Source organism: Gymnoscopelus microlampas, assembly GCF_963454915.1.
Source record: "Gymnoscopelus microlampas genome assembly, chromosome: 6".
NCBI classification, from domain to species: Eukaryota; Metazoa; Chordata; class Actinopteri; order Myctophiformes; family Myctophidae; genus Gymnoscopelus; species Gymnoscopelus microlampas.
In genome coordinates this window covers 10,337,243-10,356,141 of record NC_139943.1, presented here as the reverse complement: position 1 = coordinate 10,356,141, position 18,899 = coordinate 10,337,243, and the positions used below count along the sequence as shown (strand labels likewise).

The following is an 18,899-nucleotide window of genomic DNA, read 5'->3' as shown; positions in this document are numbered from 1 at the left end:
TGTCCTACCAGACCACAGATCTGAATAGGAGAGCAGGGAGATCAGTTGTGTCAATTAGATTGTATTTACATACTCTACCATACAGATTGGGCAACATATCAAAATTGTTCACGAAAGAATAAAGTTATGGATTGAAACTTTTAACGTGAACATAATGGAGTGGTGGAAGTGGTGTAGAAAACCAGGGACCAAAAAAAGTGGAAAAAGTAGAAATACTCTGTTACAACTAAAACTCATTAGTTCAAAATTCTAAATTTACTAGAGTAAAAGTACAAAAGTATTGGCATCAAAATGTACTTAATGTACGAAAAGTAAAAGTACTCACTGTGCAGAATGTCCCATTTCACAACTTTTTCCCCAAAAAATCTTTTGAAAATAGCAGATCTACAAGCTCACAATCCGTTTCATGGCGACCCATTGCGAGCTTGTAGATCGGCTATTTTCAAATGACCAAAATGTATTTAGGGCTAAGGTGGTTAATGTATGTTTTGTAGTAACTAAAGTTTTCAAATAATTGTAGTAAAAGTACAATATTTGCCTCTGAGGTGTAGTGGAGTAAAAGTAAAAGTACTAAACATTGGAAATACTCCAGTGAAGTAAAAAATACCTCAAAACTGTACTTAAGTAGTACAGTACTTCAGGGGGGGGGTTCATGCACCACAGGGAGCTGGAGAAAATAGCTATAATATCAATATAATCTAATAAAAAAGTGTTTGAATATGATGGAATATGATTAAGGATTACTGTGATTATGGTAAGCTCACATTTCATATTACACATACAATACAGTAAGAACTCATGTAAGTTATTAAAAGTAAAAATAAATAAATAAATAAAAAAGTTTTATTTTTTATTTTTTTATGCATGGCCAGGGACCACCTGCAATATCCGCGGAGGTATTGCAGGTGGTCCCACATTTTCAATGTATTTCTGAAAGCACCTCTTAAGCCATTGTCATTTTGACAATAGCTTTTGATTTGCACTGAAAGTAGAAGGTATAAATCCTCACTTTTCCAGCTTGTGTTGACAGACCCTTGAAGCAATGGAGAAAGACTCACTTTGACCAACAGGAGGAGCTATAGAATGAGCTATGCCAGGAAGTGGCAATGCTTCAAAAGAGAGTCCTCCTCATGGACACAGAAACTCATCCTGGTAACAAACCTTTATTCATTTAATCCTATGAAATGGTAACCAGAAGCAGTGATGGAGGAAGTTTTACTTCAGTGAAAGTATCAATACTGCAATGTAGACATACTCTGTTACAAGTAGAAGTCCTTTATTCAAAATGTACTTGAGTAAAAGTATCGGCATCAAAATACACTTAAAGTACCAAAAGTAAAAGCACTCACAAGTTCAAAAGGTATAAAAGACCTTTCGAAAATAGCCGATCTACAAGCTCACAATTGATTGTGAGCTTGTAGATGTATTTTCAAATTACCAAAAATATATATAGGGCTGAAGTGGTTAGTGTGTTTTGTAATAATAATCAAAATCTACCAAAGTAACTAGTAACTAATGTTTTCATATAATTGTAGTGGAGTAAAAGTCCAATATTTTCCTCTGAGATGTAGTGGGGTAGAAGTAAAAGTATTGAAAATTCTATATACTGAAGAAAGTAGAAATACCTCAAAATTACTTAAGTACAGCTATTTGAGTAAATGTATTTAGTTACTTTACACCACTTACCAGAAAAGAGGGCACCAAAACATTGTGGGGATTGTGGCCTGAGATGCGCATACGTCGCCTTTCCGACGTTAACGAACCCTATACCTAACCCTAACCCTAACCGCAGGCGGAATGGAGAAATTACCCCTGCGCTACATGTGTGCGTCCACAAACATTCATATCATGCACAATTGCACATGCATGAACATGCCTGTTCAAGGGTCTTTAAGGGGTTTGGGTGTTTTAAAATGTGTCAGTTGGTGTTCATGTCAATTAGTCTGACGATGGTCTGATAAAATGTGAATACATAATACTGCTTATATGCCTACTTCCTGTTTATAGGCCTACTTCCTGTTTACAGGGTATTTAAACCCCATTGTAGTTGCTGGCATTATCATTTATTGTTGTAATTGTTTGTTGTTTTCTTTATTTGCTAATGTCTAGTTATCATGCTGAAAGTGTTGTGCCGGAAGTGGCGTTTCTATGTATTCCGGACATTTGGCCATATATGGTGTCCCAGTCAAATGGCTCCCTAGCAGTAGTGTGTGCCACACGCCCGTGTGGACGGGTGTGTGTGTGTGTGTGTGTGTGTGTGTGTGTGTGTGTGTGTGTGTGTGTGTGTGTGTGTGTGTGTGTGTGTGTGTGTGTTTGTGTTTGTAAGCAGCGTGGCGCTGATAACTTTGAGTACCTTGGACTGCACCTCATTCCCTTTACAAGCACTATGCAGCCAGAGAGGTCATTTCATGTCTATTTCAAGTGTATTTTCTTTCTTTATGCTACATGTTTATTGTTTATCCTCCTGATCGTTATTTACTTTCTACCAATAGTTTGACGTTGGTTTATTGATATGAGCTGAAAGGATGCTTAATAAACTATAACCAGTGAGCAAACGCACCTGACTCATCTGTGAAGGGAGTGATACCCATCATCCTGCATTGTGGGGAAAGCTTTAGCTGAAAATAGCAGATCAACTGCAGCGCAACACGTTGTGTGGTGCTTTGAGCTTGTCAATAGGCTCTATGTTGTCTATGCACAGCAGCCATATTGGGAATGAATTGGGCCCCTTCCTTATTTGCTTCACAGGTGTTACCAATGATAATAATTAAGGCTCTGTTCCATTTAGTGTGGCATAGTGGTTGTCTTATTTTCAAGGACCCCCTTAACTCTGAGAGTGTACAAATGGAACCAAATGGACCCTTACGGGTCCATTTGGTTCCATTTGTACACTCTCAGAGTTACACACCCACCATAAGGGGCCATTTGGGAACCAAAATGGAGTGTTTCTAGTGAGCCAACATGCACAATATCAGCACCCTGACCAGAATGGAACAGATCCTTCATTAGTATCATTGGTAACACCTGTGAAGGAAGTAAGAAGAGGCCCAATTTCTTTCCAATATGGCTGCTGTGCATAGATCGGCTATTTTCAGCAGAAGGTTTCCCCACAATAACAGAAAACATAAAATACACTTGTAGCCTATTAAAGCCCTGAGGTTGACTCCACTCAACCATATGGGGATTAAGCGTCAGTTAGATTTGATACTACATTCTATAAAGCTGAAGTTTGCCTTTGGCCAGTGCCTCTGTCTGTGTGTCAGGAAACATATGACCATATAGGGACATGCCCAGTGCCCACGTCAACTCAAATCACATTGTTGTTAAACTATAATAGGCTCTCTGCACAGCAGCCATTTTGGAGAGAAATTGGGCCTCTTCTTACTTCCTTCACAGGTGTTACCAATGATACTAATGAAGGCTCTGTTCCATTCTGGTCAAACACTAGAGTCAGGGTGCTGATATTGTGCATTTTAAAAGGTGTGTAACTCTGACAGTGTACAAATGGAACCAAATGGACCCTTACGGGTCCATTTTGTTCCATTTGTTAGCTCTCAGAGTTATGGGGGTCCTTGAAATTAAAAGTTTGAGAACCACCGTAAAAGCCTTCATTAGTATCATTGGTAACACCTGTGAAGGAAGTAAGAAGAGGCCGAATTTCTCTCCAATATGGCTGCTGTGCATAGAGCCTATTTAACTACTCTCAAAATGTAATTTGTTTTGTGGTAGCTGAGGCAAAACTTGCCCGTAGAGGTGCTGACTGAGTTTAATTTTTTGATATTGGCACTATAGTAGCCACAGGCTTCTGCATGTGATGATGGCATGTTCTGCATTATGAGTAGATAAGATAAAGATCAAATACATTAGGATAAACCTTTATTGATCCATTGGAGGGAAATTCAGGTGTCATACAGTATCATAGCAGTAACCGCATGAACAGTTAAGAGTCAACAACCAAACCAATTAGATTATCTACCTTTACATCAAGTCACCTATAGGACAGTTTTAGGGTGCGTTCGGAAATGCGCACCGGGAGCGCACTCATGTATTAGTTTGTATTGGCCAGTGCACTCAGTGCTATATATCCGAACACACCCATCTATATATATATATATATATATATATATATATATATATATATATATATATATATATATATATATATATATATATATATATATATATATATATATATATATATATATATATATATATAAACTCTAGGATTTTTAAGTTATTTTGTTGTTGTCGGGCAGAAACCTCTTAGCAGTAGTAGTAAAGTAGCAGATCCACAAGCTGGAAACACGGCACAAAGCGACGCGTTTTGAGCTTGTAGATCTGCTACTTTTGCTGTTTTTGAATTTGAATCCTGAAAATGAACAGTTTTGGACATAATGAGGTTTCAACCCGACAGAGAGGATATGGAGAATCGGCCTCAGGTCTTAATGGGTTAAAGCTGGCAAGCGATACAGTAAGTTTCATGTCCTGCCCAGGATTTGAACCTAGATCCCCTACACAGAGTGCCCAAACGAAATAAAAATAAAAAATCAATAAAGAAATGGTTGCAGCTTTAGAAAAAAAAAGAAAATAGCTAATAAACATGATATCCGATCTAAAAGCTCACATGAGCTCATAGATGAGCTATTTTAGCTAGTCGTCGTATGACAAAGCATACAGGGCTTTGCTCAAACCAGGATTACACGACACACGCAGTCCATGCTGTGCAAAAGTGTGACATATTTCACACTACATATTATTCTGTTACACTCTCCCAAAACTGTACACGCACACACACGCACACACGCACACGTCACACGCATACTTTAATAGATTATTTTCCTTGGCTGACCTTTCTCCACAGTTACTGTAGTTTTCCAAAAAGACACAAATAAATAATACAATTATAAGTTAGGTTGTTACTTTCATAATTCTTCCCCAACAACACAAAAATATCCCATCGATAATACAAATACCAGCATCTAGTACTAGGATGGCAAATGAAATGTGAAATGTGCGTTCCCTTTGTCAAGGACCAGTTGTTGTTGTTGTGGAAAAAAAAAACACTGCGTTCATAGAACAACCTGATATACCACACCACCCTAATCACATGTACAATAATCACATGGTCAATAATCGATAGTCGACACTTCGAAAGACTATAGGAAATGATGTTGAGAACATAAAATGTTACATTCAAAGTAGCACTTTTTTTTTAAAGAGGTGGTGCCATGATTTTGCACTTTTTCTGTTTTTCATGTGTCTATGAGGTTGATAGAACTTCATTAAGCCCCCTGGTGGTGTTTTTATGGTGTTTTATGTCTTCTCTGACTATTTTGAGTTTCTACCTGGAGGCTGAAACCTTGAGGGTCAAACGTGCCAATAGAGAAACAGCGCTTTAGTGACATAGTAAAAACATCCCCTCCCCCTCGTTATCATAACACAACAGGTGTGGGCATGAGGAGGAGGAGGGACTAGGACAGGTGGGTGGTGCTAAGGTGGTGGAGGAGGTGCTAAGGTGAGAACCAGGTATACTTAATGAACTGGAGGCGTGTCCACATAAAAACATAATTTTAACAATTTCTGTACACTTTTTTGAAAAAAATCTTCCTCCTAGTATAACCATAATACCTGATGATTATGTTTTAGGGGGGGGGGGGGGGGGAGGGGATCACTGAAAATCACGGCACCCCGTCTTTAACAGTAAAGCCTAAACAACATGCTGCCTTGGTAAGGTTGTGATGGCTGCTAGACGGTCTTAGCCTGGCATTGGCCAGACTAATATCACTGTGTAGATATTAGTCCGGAATGTCTGTGTGGAACCTGCATTTCCAAGGGGCGGATTAGCCCATTAAGACTGGGGGAGCATCTGTGTCATTTTAGATTTCTTTGGCTATTCAAAAATAGCAGATATACAAGCTCATAGCGCGGCACTCGGTGCCGCGCTATGAGCTTGTAGATCTGTTAATTTTTTTTATATCTTGAAAATTGGTGCACATTCACAATATATATTTTCTAAAGCGAACATTTGTAACTCAAATCTTTGCTTCAAAGATTTGCACAAATGTTCACGTTTTTCTTTCAAAAATAGCAGATCTACAAGCTCATAGCGCGGCACTCGGTGCCGCGCTATGAGCTTGTATATCTGCTATTTTTTAATAGCCAAATAAAATAAAATAAATGACACAGATGCTTCCCCGGTCTTAATGGGTCCAAAAAAAAGAAAGCCTCTGGTGATATACCCGGCCCATATTTGCATCCTGGGCCCTGATTGGTGCCCCACAACTTCGGGGGGGCAAGCGAAATCCAATAACAACCGAGCGGGGGCCAGACCTGGCAGATTTGCCTGCATGGTTTCCAGGCTAAGACGGTCTTGGCCAGCACTGTCAGGAGAAGGCTCTGGTGTCACAACAACCACTCCAATGTAGTTCCTTGGCCTGCTTCAGTCTTTCTCAGAGCTGCACCTCTGGCTTCACATCACGTGACTGTTGTTCAAAGGGAGTGGGGGGTGCTTCCGCCTTCAATATAGGGGTCCGCACTGGTCCCCCCCCCCCCCACCTCCTTCCGATCGAAACTTAGCGCATCTTGTAGTCCGCAGCGACGGCCGCTTCACATAGCTGTCCTTTGAAATCGAACTCGAAGCTGAAGTCGAGGTCTCGCTGCGTGGCGACACAGGACATTGAGAGAGAGAGAGACGATGGGGGAAGACAGGAACGGGAAAAAAAACAGTGAGTGGCGAGAGAGAGAGAGGCGGTAACTCATCAATCAATTAATCGATCAATCACGGTGTTTCAAACGGTTTGTCAGGTGAAGGTATAGCGTTGACTGATCACTAAAACACAGGCGAACTGTCTGTCTATGTCAGACTAGTGAGAGAGTAGAGGAGGGGTAGCCTGGTGAACCCTCCCTCCGGAAATCTCATTTCCATTTGATTTCAGGAGTGAGTCTGGCATGAACGCCCATTCTGCAATATTGGCTGTGGGCTGGAGTTGGGCGGGAGTAATACCGTTGACTGACAACCCCTTCAGCCAATGATCATTTTCCCCCTTCAGCCAATCAGCAGTTCATTTTTACCACCTCCAGACTATGTGACGCAACGGGACTTTTGAGACGGCCATGCCCAAAATAGGTTGCCTTATTGGGATACATGCGTGTCACTGCCCGCCCCTGCCGGTTCTCTAAATTTATATTTTTAAATAGGCTCCGTCATGATTAATTGACCACATATATGAAGTTAAACAACTAAATTCTATCCAAACGATATCTTAATAGTAAATTCCGTGCCTCAAAAAAGATGTTTGAGACCGTTTTAAAAACGAAAATAAGAAGTGAAGGCAATCGCACAAACAACAATGGCTGCCGTTCGTCTTTTGTCGGCGTCACTCAGGCTGCACTCGGCTTCATTCGGGCTCACTCGAACTCGCCACCTGATTGGCCAACTGTCGCTGTCAATCACAGAACGATGAGCGACGACGCTGATAGGCTCGTCCGTTTGGCGTACAGAGCCAATATTGCAGAATGGGCGTTCATGCCAGACTCACTCCTGAAATCAAATGGAAATGAGATTTCCGGAGGGAGGGTTTACCAGGCTAGAGGAGGGGTAGCGAAGTAGGGGTATCTGCAATGACAGCATAGAATCTGTGATGTTTGGTGTGTATAACACACACGACTCACAATGTTCTTGTCGTTGGGTTTCATGGCGACGCTGCCAGTGATCTCCTCTCCTCTTCGTACAGTCAGATAATCCTCCAGGTAGAATACTGTCTGTTTCCAGTGGGTGTAGGGAGCATCAGGTGCTGCGACACACACATTTCAACAGTTCATTTATGTCCACATAAAGCAAGGGTTCCCAAACCTTTCAGGCCGTGACCCCCCCCAAAATAATCATATTTGAACTGGGGACCCCCCAAAATAATTTGAACTGGGACCCCCTACCCTGACAAGCACTTGGAATTGTAGGCATTACATTTAGTTTGACTCGGTTCCACAGATAAATATTGTGAAAATAGCCAAACTACAAGCTCACTGTGAGGCGTTGTGAGCTTGTAGATCGGCTATTTTCACAATGTTTGCCTCTTTTTTAAAAGGTCTTAGAGTCCTTAAATTGTCACTTTAGAGATGTGCAGATACCCTGTACACACTTACACTGTATGTTGTTTGTTTAATGTTGAGTGAGAAAACAATGTTGCACATTGAGCTAATCATCTGGGGACCCCCCAAAATAATTTGTGGACCCCCCTGGGGGTCTCGACCCCCAGTTTAGGAACCACTGACACAAAGGAGAGCATACAACGACACAAATATTAAAGGTGTAGTAAAGTTACGTTCACAAAATCATGGCATATTTCTTCACGATGCAATGAGCATATCACTTAATACTTCTATAGGTATAAGTACTGCAACAGCGTCTCCGCCATATATGGTATGTTGGCTGTCAATTATTGCAGAGACGGCACAATACTTTGCCAGTCTTTTTGCCTCGTTTTTGGGCATCCCAAGTTGTTGAAAACCCTCTAACGACCACCCTGTGCGTATGTCCTAGAATGACAATTATAAAACCAAATAGTCTGCACATATAGCCTACTGTAGCTCTGAGGATGTAGGAGTGGTTGGTATTTAATGACCGTGGTCACAAAGGCCTCCTCTCTAGGTCCTAGGCTCGGGTCAAAGGTGCAGGCTATCTCTAATACAGACACTCTGGACTCTTCATTAACCACAACACAAGATCTGGTGTATTAGCTGTCAAAGATGTTGGGTTATTACAGAGATGAAACATGGATGGAATTACACAGGAATGTCTCACTGTCCTACGCTATGAGTTCCACTATTCTGTCATGACATGCAATATACTGTACGTGTACATTCCTTTGTGTGCATAACAGCTATTCAAGATGTGTGACAGGGTTTCAGTGACCTGTTCTGTGGTGTGGTGCAAGCTTTGAGGGACGCGCACGCACGCGCACACACACACGCACACAGATTAGAGATACTCCGATTGCCTCACACTTGAGGGAGAAACCTCTGACATCAGTAATCCTTTCTTTCATCCTTTTATCGACCGACTCAACTTTGACCTTGAACCTATGATGTCATCATCACTGGTCTAAAGACCAGAGAGTGAGCGACCAGCCTACGCATGCACGGAACGGAAACGTGGCAAGTGCCCCCATCCGGTTACATGTGTGCATACACTATACGCCAGGGGTCTTCAAAAGAGCCCCTAGGGGGTCCACAGAGTTACTAAAGGGGGGGTCGCCAAATCATTGTGTGATAGGAACTTTTTTCTTACATTAACCACTTGAACCCTAGCATCCCTATTCTGAGGGGAACCATTGGCTGAAAATAGCAGATCTACAAGCAGATCGGCTATTTTCAGCAAAAAGGTTTGAGCTAGGGGGAAAAAAGAGCGTTGAACGTTGAGGACCCCTGCTATACATGTAAATACTGTAGATATTTACACACAAACAGCAGTGTGTGTGCGCGCAGTGCACACATACGGTACACATACGGATAATATTTAGAAGTAGGACGGCACCTTCATGCACCACAAAATGTCTTAAGAGTGACTAATGTACACACTTTGCTATTTTTCTTAATATTGTTGCAATTCTTTGTTGTTATTGCTGCTTGCTGCCTTGTTGATTGATTGATTGATTGATGTACTTTATTTAGTAAGACATGAGAACAACAGTACATGGAAGTACAAATTCACAATACAAGGTCTACTAAACTGGATGACTCATAAAAGCGCTGAGCTTGTTTCAAATGAGTTCCCCATGCACACAAATCATGATGTTGCACACAAATCATGATGGTGCACACAAATCATGATGGTGCACACAAATCATGATGGAGCATGATGTTGAGCAGAACCAAACGCTTTGACTCTTGTGTATACTCTTGAATGTGTCGCTCCGTCTGCTCACTGCTGATAACTGACGCCCTGACTGACGAGAAACTAATGCATGGGTCCACCAGGTCAATAAGACTTAAATAGAATTTGTGCCATCGGTCTTCTGTCCGCACACACCTTTTCCTCTACGGCCAGACCTCTTTGAAGGTCCGGAGATAAAAGCAGCTGCCAGTCAGTGTGACTGCTAGTACCTACATCCATGATTAATGCTCGGTATGGACATTGATGTTGGCAAAGCTCTATAAAGGCCGTCTGTTATGCTGATTCTAACAGGGGTGGTGGGGATCAATGGTGTAAAGTACTGTACTTAAGTATCATTTTGAGGTATTTTTTACTTTACTGGAGTATTTCCAATACTTTTACTTCTCCTCCACTACATCTCATAGGCAAATATTGTACCTTTACTCAATTTTTAAAAAGTAAAAGTTCATTTTTTTTTTCTTTTACAATTTTACACTACAATTATTTGAAAACTTCAGTTATAGTTACTTTGCAGATATAGATTATTATATTATAAAACATACATTAACCACTTTAGCCCTGTTTTATATATAGGCTATTTGAAAATAGCCGATCTACAAGCTCACAACGCGTCGCATCGCGACGCGTTGTGAGCTTGTAGATCTGCTATTTTCCAACATTTTGGTACTTTTACTTTTGGTACTTTAAGTATACTTTGATGCCAATCATTTTGTACTTCTACTCAACTAAAATTTTAATTTACGGACTTTTACAGAGTATTTCTACACTGCAGAGTTGATACTTTTACTTAAGTAGAACATTTTAGTACTTTTTCCACCACTGGTACCTACACCCATGGACATTGACGTGGCAAAGCTCTATGAAGGCCGTCTGTTATACTGATTCTAACAGGGAGCGGTGGGGAGAGATGCCATTTCCCCTGACTGGCAACAAGTCCGACCGTTGACCTCTTCTCCCTTCCCTTTCTTCTTCTCCTTGGCTGTGAGTGAGTCTGCATCCGCCTGATACAGCTGTCCCCATGGCACTTTATGGGAAATCAATGCCACACGCTGGCTTTTTCCGCGCGTTTAGATCTGTTATCATAGAGTTAAGGCCCCGGCTAGCACGCCTCTCAGGTTTGACCAATTTCAGCCTGGCAGACCGACGAATCGATACGAAGAGATTTGGGGACGGCCGTGGATAAGTTGAGGTCAACAAGTTCTTTCGTCTAACACTCATCTACAGAATCGGAGGCGTCGGCTCACTTGGGCAACTGGGGCAACTGCCCAGGCAGTGAAGATCCTGCCCAATCCATATTCTGTAACAGAATATATGGATGACTATGTTCATGACTGATGTCACAGAAGAAGGTCATAACAGTCAAAGCGGTCGTAATGGCTAACGCTAAACTTCCACCTCTATGATTGATATATCAGTCTGCAGTGTATAGGTGGATATATCATGATTCGTGTTTCGTGACATAGCCTTTTGATTTGCTAAAGGAAGCATGTCTTCTAACAAATCGCCACTAGAGGTCAGTCACAGCAAATGCATTAACACCTGTTCTGACCATTTTTAACCCATTCAATCCAGGAACGCATCTCTGTCATTTCAGATTTCTTTGGCTATTCAAAAAATAGTAGATCTACGCTGCCGCGCTATGAGCTTGTAGATCTGCTATTTTTAAAAAAATCTTGAACATTTGTGCAAATATTTGAATATACATATATTTTTCAAAGGGAAAATCTTTAACTCAAATCTTTGCTTCTGGGGGTCCCTGGAACTAAATATTTTGAGATGGGGGTCCGCGACCAAATACATATAATTTTGTGGGGTCCCACTATATATCCATATTAGATATACACCATATCAGAACCACTGATATTATTGCAACATTTGCAAAGATTTGAGTTAAAAATGTTCACTTAAAAAAAATATATAATCATAGATGTGCTAACATGTTCATTATTTCTCAAAAAAATAGCAGATCTGCTAGTATATCTGCTATTTTTGAATAGCCAAAGAGATCTAAAAAATGACACCTATGCGTTCCCGATCTTAATGGGATAATTCACACGCTGCTCATGCTCTCTCCCTCTCTCTGGATCATGCAAAGTAGCCTTCCTTCTCCACGCTTCTCTAATTCACTGACGATGGCGACGTGTTGCTGCTGCTGTGGTTCAGAGCCTTCAGAGCCTTATCACAGACCCTCATTAGCACAATCTCTTTTTGTCTCTCCGCTCTTCCGCCTGAGATTCCGTCTTGGCCTCAACGGGGACAGGAGAACTTAGAAGGCAGTGTGTGTGTGTGTGTGCGCAAGGCTGGGACCTCCTCAACAGCTGCCATGATGAGCCTTGCAGGATTCCTTTTGCTCCACAGTCTAGCCATACAGTAGTAATCTCCTACCTAGGGGTCATTAGTCTCAAGGATAAAGCCCTACCAGCCCAGATCTACCAGGGCTTGGAATGAATGAGAAACAGAGAGAGAGAGAGATAGGCCTTTGCATAAGCAGAGCTGCTTCACGCTGATAGGAAGCTATTGTGTGTTAAGGCCTGAGCTCAAAAGGAATTACTACCAAAGTCATGTAATCGCTGAGGATGTCGCCAATTAATTCATCATGCAGGCAAGCCAGCATTAAAGGAGAGTTCCAGTCATTTTAGGTGTTTGCTTTGATGTGTCGCTAATCACCCACAGAAATCGCCTATTTTAGCAGCTCCAAAGTTTGTTTTTTTTCCCCACTAATCCTCATTATGCAGTGTACTGACACTCAAACATGCACTGAATGTCCCTTATGAGCTGCCGTTCATGCAGAACGATGTGAAGCTAGTCCTTGGTGTTACTAGATTCTGTGTGAGAATCCATGTCGTTCATCTCTCGCACACGCACACGCACACACACACACACACACACACACACACACACACACACACACACACACACACACACACACACACACACACACACACACACACACACACACGTGCACACTCACTCACTCACTCACTCACTCACTCACTCACTCACAAACATGTTTGTATTATCTATACTTGCGAGAACATCAACATTTTAGGACAGTCATTTTATAATTGTTGAATTGCGTGCCAGTGTCGAACACACAACCTGTTGCAGCTGCAATGCGTTGTGAGCTTGTAGATCGGCTATTATGGGTGTGCGCGACGACGGCATAGCACAACCAGAGTGTAGAAGAGAGAGTAAGGTCACGCTTTGATCTCGCAGCAAAGCGGGCTCCTATGGGCTATAGTTCCAAACATTGGAACTATCTTATTGAGATAGACAGAGCACTTCCGCATTCCATTCTTACAATGGGAGTCTATGCTAGTGTCGTAACTCTCGTACACGGCTCTGAGCACAACTAAGTAGGAATCAAGCCTAAATATAAATGATAAAACTACCATTTTTCTATTTCACTTGTAGGGACATTCTGGGCCCTCACAAGTATAGTAATACAAGTACACACGCACACACACACGCACAGTATGCACACGCAACTCCCTCCACGTAGAAAAGGTCATGGAATAAAACAAAGTGGGCAGACATTATTATTATTATTATTACCGGTGGAGAAACCCGTCTTCTTGTGACACTTGGTGAACTCGATGTTGAAGTAGGTGACCAGCGCGTGGACGTAGTCGTTCCTCTGGATCTGCAGGCAGAAGGCCGAGGTGAACGACAGCTCCTCCGTCTTCACCGTGTAAATGTCCACCTCCTGCAGGAGGAGAGAAGGTAAGTGTGACACGTTCTCAAAACATCTGGACGCACTCCAACTGCTAGTAAAATGCTATAGTTATAGTCGTCTTTCAACAGTTCTTCCCTTCGAGTTACACTTTTGTTCTGACCATCACTGAACCACTATGAACCTGTCTTCATTGTTTATTTTTTGGCTTTTATGCCTTTATTGATAGGACAGTAGGCTGACAGGAAATGGGGGGGAGAAATGGGGAGTGACATGCAGCAAAGGCCGTCGGGATCGGGAGTCGAACCTGTGACACGCTGTCAGGCTGGAATACCAGGCTAGATACCCAGACGGTTACGGGCCCTTATATCATTATTTTTATCCCCAATTTAGACATTATGCCAATTGATTTCACTGTTTCAGCGTTTCAGCCCAGCCCTGCATGAACTCTGCAGTCGCACTGAGGCTCCTGCTGGAAAGCATCCCAGCCCAAACATTAACGTAACTAATAATTGGGCCGCGCGACCCAGAAATGACCGTAATAATCCTTAAACGGGAGCGAAAATATTGGCACCACCCATTGGCATATGCCCGGTACGCCAAATGGCCAGTCCTCCCCTGCCCGAGCTGCCCCAAAACATCAACCAGGCTGTATACCTGCTCAAAAGAAGGGGCCCCTCCTCACCACTAAAACAAAAAACTGACTGCCTCTTTAACCAGTATGGGCTCGGCTGGGAAGGCTTATATATGGGGGGGGGTGGGGGGGGGGGGGGGGTGACACCTATGGAGGGGGAGGTCACCTGGTATGAGGATGGGGTCAAAGCCGTGATCATTGCCAGGCTCACACTGAGGCCTGCGGCCATTCACAGCCGCGTTGTGTTGCAGGTTCTGTGACATGACATGTCCCCCTCCCAGGTTCCATGCAGTCACACGTTTTACGGGGGCATCTGGTGCCTCGCTCACCCTGTCCGCCCGCCCGCCCGCCTAGCGGGTCGGCAGAGCAGAACAGATGGGTACACAGATCTCCATCTATCTAGTACACTTCACTTCTCATCTTTCATGTGTCAGCGGCGCGACGGCAGCAGCAGCAGCAGGCCGGCAAATCATTGCCGCCGCAGCAGCAGCGTAGTAGGGGGGTCCGGCAGGGGCGTCACGGCCATTCCTGTGCGTACGACGCGACACCCTCACTCTCACAGATCCGTGATTTCATACGCCCCACTTTTTGAAAAAAAAAAAAAATTATACATTTTTTTTTGATAATAAATCGGTAAAATCAGGCAAAAATAATAATTAAATAACCTAATCCTAACCCTAAAACCAAAATAAAGTAACCAAAACACGAAAAAAAACTAACAAAATCCGCCCAAAAAACGCACAATTTTTAAAATACAAAATTTGTTTACATTTGACAGTTACAAATGTTTTTCACGATTTTTCAAAAATAGCAGATCTACAAGCTCATAGCGCGGCACTCGGTGCCGCGCTATGAGCTTGTATATCTGCTATTTTTGAATAGCCAAAGTGTAAAATAAGGGGTATAGTCCACCGAAAGTCCGCCCCCCCCCCACCTTCTGAGAGCCTGTGACGTCCCTGCGGCAAATCATTGCCGCCGCCGCAGCGTAGTAGGAGGGGGGGTCCGGCTCGTCAGAAATCTTTGCCATGCGTGGTAAAACACGGCGGTACACATGTGACAGCGTTTTCATCTGCTCATCTGTGGGTGGTGGTGTGCATTCACTGCTACAGGGGGGGGAGGGGATGACTGGCTATAATGTTGTCAGATGCCACGTTGTTTTTGCTGAAAATATGCCTTGTGTTTACTGGTGATAAAAAACTAATGATGCACTTCAAAGTCAGCCTTCCTGTGCTGTCTTCCACAAACACTCCCTTTCTTTAACCCATTCAATCCGGGAACGCATCTGTGTCATTTTAAGATTTCTTTGGCTTTAAAAAAATAGCAGATATATACAAGCTCATAGCGCAGCACCGAGTGCCACGGCATGCCACTGCAACTCCCTCCAGGCTGGTGCTCCGGCATCTGCCATCAGACCTCTGGAGCTTGTTCAGAAAGCTGCAGCTCGTCTGGTGTTCAACCGCCCCAAGTTCTCCCACACAACTATCCTTCTCCGTTCTCTACACTGGCTCCCCGTAGCAGCTCGGATCCAGTTTAAAACCCTGGTGCTAGCCTATAGGGCAGTGAAAGGAACAGCTCCTTCCTACCTCCGGGCTATGGTTGATGCCTACACCCCTGCCCGACCACTTCGGTCTGCCACCTCGGGGCGACTGACTGCCTCGTCACTCAAGGGTCCTTCTGGTCGATCGACACGGTCACAACTTTTTTCTGTTCTGGCCCCACAGTGGTGGAATGAACTTCCCACTGATGTCAGGACAGCAGAGTCACTGCCCATCTTTCGCCGCAGGCTGAAAACCCACCTCTTCAGGAAACACTACCCTTCCTCTTTGTCTGGCTTACTTGCTGTTAACTAGTTGTACGAACTCTTGTTTTATTATTGTACTGTTTTATTGGATCTTGTTTAGTCGATACACTTTTTGTATTAACTCGTGCTCATTTGATTCTGCTATTTTGTCTCATCTGTTTAAGAAAGTAGGTAGCTGATATATAGCACTTTTACCTTAGCGCTAGGTATACTCTTGGTTGCTTGTTTTTGCAGGAAATGCACTTAAGACTTCTGGTGATTAGTAGTTTCGTTCCCTACCTATGTTGAATGCACTTATTGTAAGTCGCTTTGGATAAAAGCGTCTGCTAAATGACTGTAATGTAATGTAATGAGCTTGTAAATCGTGAAAATGTGTGCAAATCTTTGAATATATTGGCTATTTTTTAAAGCAAACATTTGAAGCTCAAATCTTTGCTTCTGGGGGGGGAGGTCCCTGGAACTAAATATTTTGAGATTGGGGAAGGGGGGTCCACGGCCAAATTCATATAATTTTGAGTGGTCCTTGCAATGAAAACGTTTGAGCACCACTATAGCAACACAAGGTTTTCAGAAATCTATAGATGGATTGAATGGGTTAAGAACTCCCTCCGTCTCTCCAACACGTGAGTATCATATAAATATAGAAATCATAGTGGAAACATTTTGCTGCTTGTACCTGTATGAGTGAGTGCCAAATAATCCACTCTTGATTCTTGATTCTACAACTGCTGTCTATAGTCTCTATACAGAGCTGAGCTGAGTGAAACCTATAATCTGAACAGTCATTCACTCTACTAACTTCTAGCTGGTGAAATAATAGTGAAATTAAACTGTTCCTCATTTTGCTTGTTTCCCTTGGGACCCTCCCCCGGCGGGGGTCCCACTTTTTAGAATCACTGTTGTAAACTGGTGAAGGCTCCAACGCGGGGCTCAAACACAAACCCATCATCTTCTTCTCTGTCTTTAGTGGTTCTCAAACCTTTTCATGTCAAGGACCCCCAAAATGATATGTATTTGGCCACGGATCCCCATCTCAAATATTTTGTTCCAGGGACCCCCAGAAGCAAAGATTTGAGTTACAAATGTTCCCTTCAAAAATATATTCAAAGGTTTGCACAACTCTACAAGTATATCTGCTATTTTTGAATAGCCATAGTATAAAAGGTTAAAGTGGTTAAAATGATTGTGATGCAACATTAACACATTTAGCTGGGGACCCACTGGAAAACCCCCCAAGAACCAATATTTTAGTTTAATGACAAACCTTGATCAGGCAGGAGTTGGACACCACCTGTTTGGGGTCCACTATGTCCACCAGAGGCTCTTTCATCGCCACGTTACGGATGCACGTCATGTCGAAGCCGTAGACGTTCTCCCACCCTGGAGAAACACAATGACTCCATGTTAACTTCACAATTTACTTGAGTCAAAGTACAAAAGTGTTGGTGTCAAAATGTGCTTAAAGTAGGCCTACCAAAAGTGGAAAGTACTCATTATGTCAGAATACCAATTTCACAGGTTTCAAATGAATAAAATGTATACATATCTTTTGAAAATAGCAGATCTACAAGCACACAAGTTGTGAGCTTGTAGATCGGCTATTTTCAAATAGCCAATGTTTAAATAGGGCGAATATATGTTTTATAATAATAACCCAAATCTACAAAGTAAATAAATAAATGTAGTGGAGTAAAAGAAATTGGAAATACTCAAGTAAAGTACAAATACCTTAAAATTGTACTTAAGTACAGTACTTAAGTAAATGTACTTAGTTACTTTCCACCACTGGCGTGTAAGCATTCTGTAGTTTGGACCCATTAGGGGGAAGAAGAACCGTTTGAACAGATCACACATTTCCGAGAATGTTGTATTTGCATTTCCCTCTGTCCACAAAGCCAAGGCAGTATGGCCTCCGGACCGGCACTAATGACCATTATAGAATGCTCTCTGCAGACTGGACTGGTTCCAGGATGGCCCAATACCCTCTTCTGAAGATGTAAAGATGTAATGTAATGACCGCGGGTCAATATGTGTTCTGGCCTCACCATTCACCCCAGGCCCATTTACGTGGTAGTGGAAAAAGTACTTAAGTAAAAGTGGCATTACCGCAATGTAGAAATACGCTGTTACAAATAAAAGTCCATCAAATGGCACCAATATATACTTGCTGTACAAAACGTAAAAGGTACTTCAGTCAGATAACTCAACGAATAGATTGAACCAATATTATAGAATGAGTAAATATACTTGGTTACTTTCCACCACTGCATTTAACCCTAAATCCTGGCTTGTTTTCTCAAAAACGTCAAATATTCATTCAAAAAATTACAACAAATTTATGTTGCTATACTGTACATAGCATACAAGAACCCCAATAGGGTACTGCGGTACACGTACAATGGATGAGAAAATAAACAAATTGATGTCATTGAAGTGCTTTGCGTTGCTGTCTGATTCACTACGTGTCAATTCAAATCCAACGTGACAACAGCACCTGTGGTTGGTTATCCTGTCTATTGTGATGATGTGCTACAAGATGTATGGGGGTTGTGTTGTGTGAGTGGGATGTCTTTGGACTGACTTGGCAGCATAACTCACAGTCTGACTCTGTTCTGGTCCAGTGAGAAAAAACAACGCACCGCATCGGGATGCTGAGACTGAGGGTGTGGCTTTGACTTGTGAAATTGATCACTAGCCTCCAGCGAGGCAGTCATTGGTTCTCAAAGTGGGGTCCGGGGACCCCCAGGGGTCCTTGGGGGTCCCGGATGATTGTCCCAGCGTCACAATCATTTTAACCCCTTTATCCATATTTTATACCTTGGCTATTCAAAAATAGTAGATATACAAGTATACACCGAGTGCCACGCTATGAGCTTGTAGATCTGCTATTTTTTGAAAA

At 42.5% G+C, this 18,899-nt stretch overlaps 1 protein-coding gene across 5 annotated transcripts in view; it reads right to left on the bottom strand.

Annotated features, from left to right (window-relative positions):
• Window positions 1–6,572: 6,572 nt before the first annotated feature.
• LOC311046728 (protein arginine N-methyltransferase 8) overlaps window positions 6,573–18,899 on the bottom strand; it is a gene marked incomplete at both ends in the record, with an annotated part of 42,249 nt that continues 29,922 nt past the window's right edge. For all 5 annotated transcript variants that reach the window (XM_084059240.1, XM_084059241.1, XM_084059242.1 and 2 more), the window contains 4 exons: window positions 6,573–6,656; window positions 7,672–7,793; window positions 13,448–13,598; window positions 17,265–17,380. In XM_084059240.1, coding sequence (XP_083915366.1) covers window positions 6,573–6,656; window positions 7,672–7,793; window positions 13,448–13,598; window positions 17,265–17,380 — 473 coding nt within the window. The remainder of the gene's footprint in view (window positions 6,657–7,671; window positions 7,794–13,447; window positions 13,599–17,264; window positions 17,381–18,899) is intronic.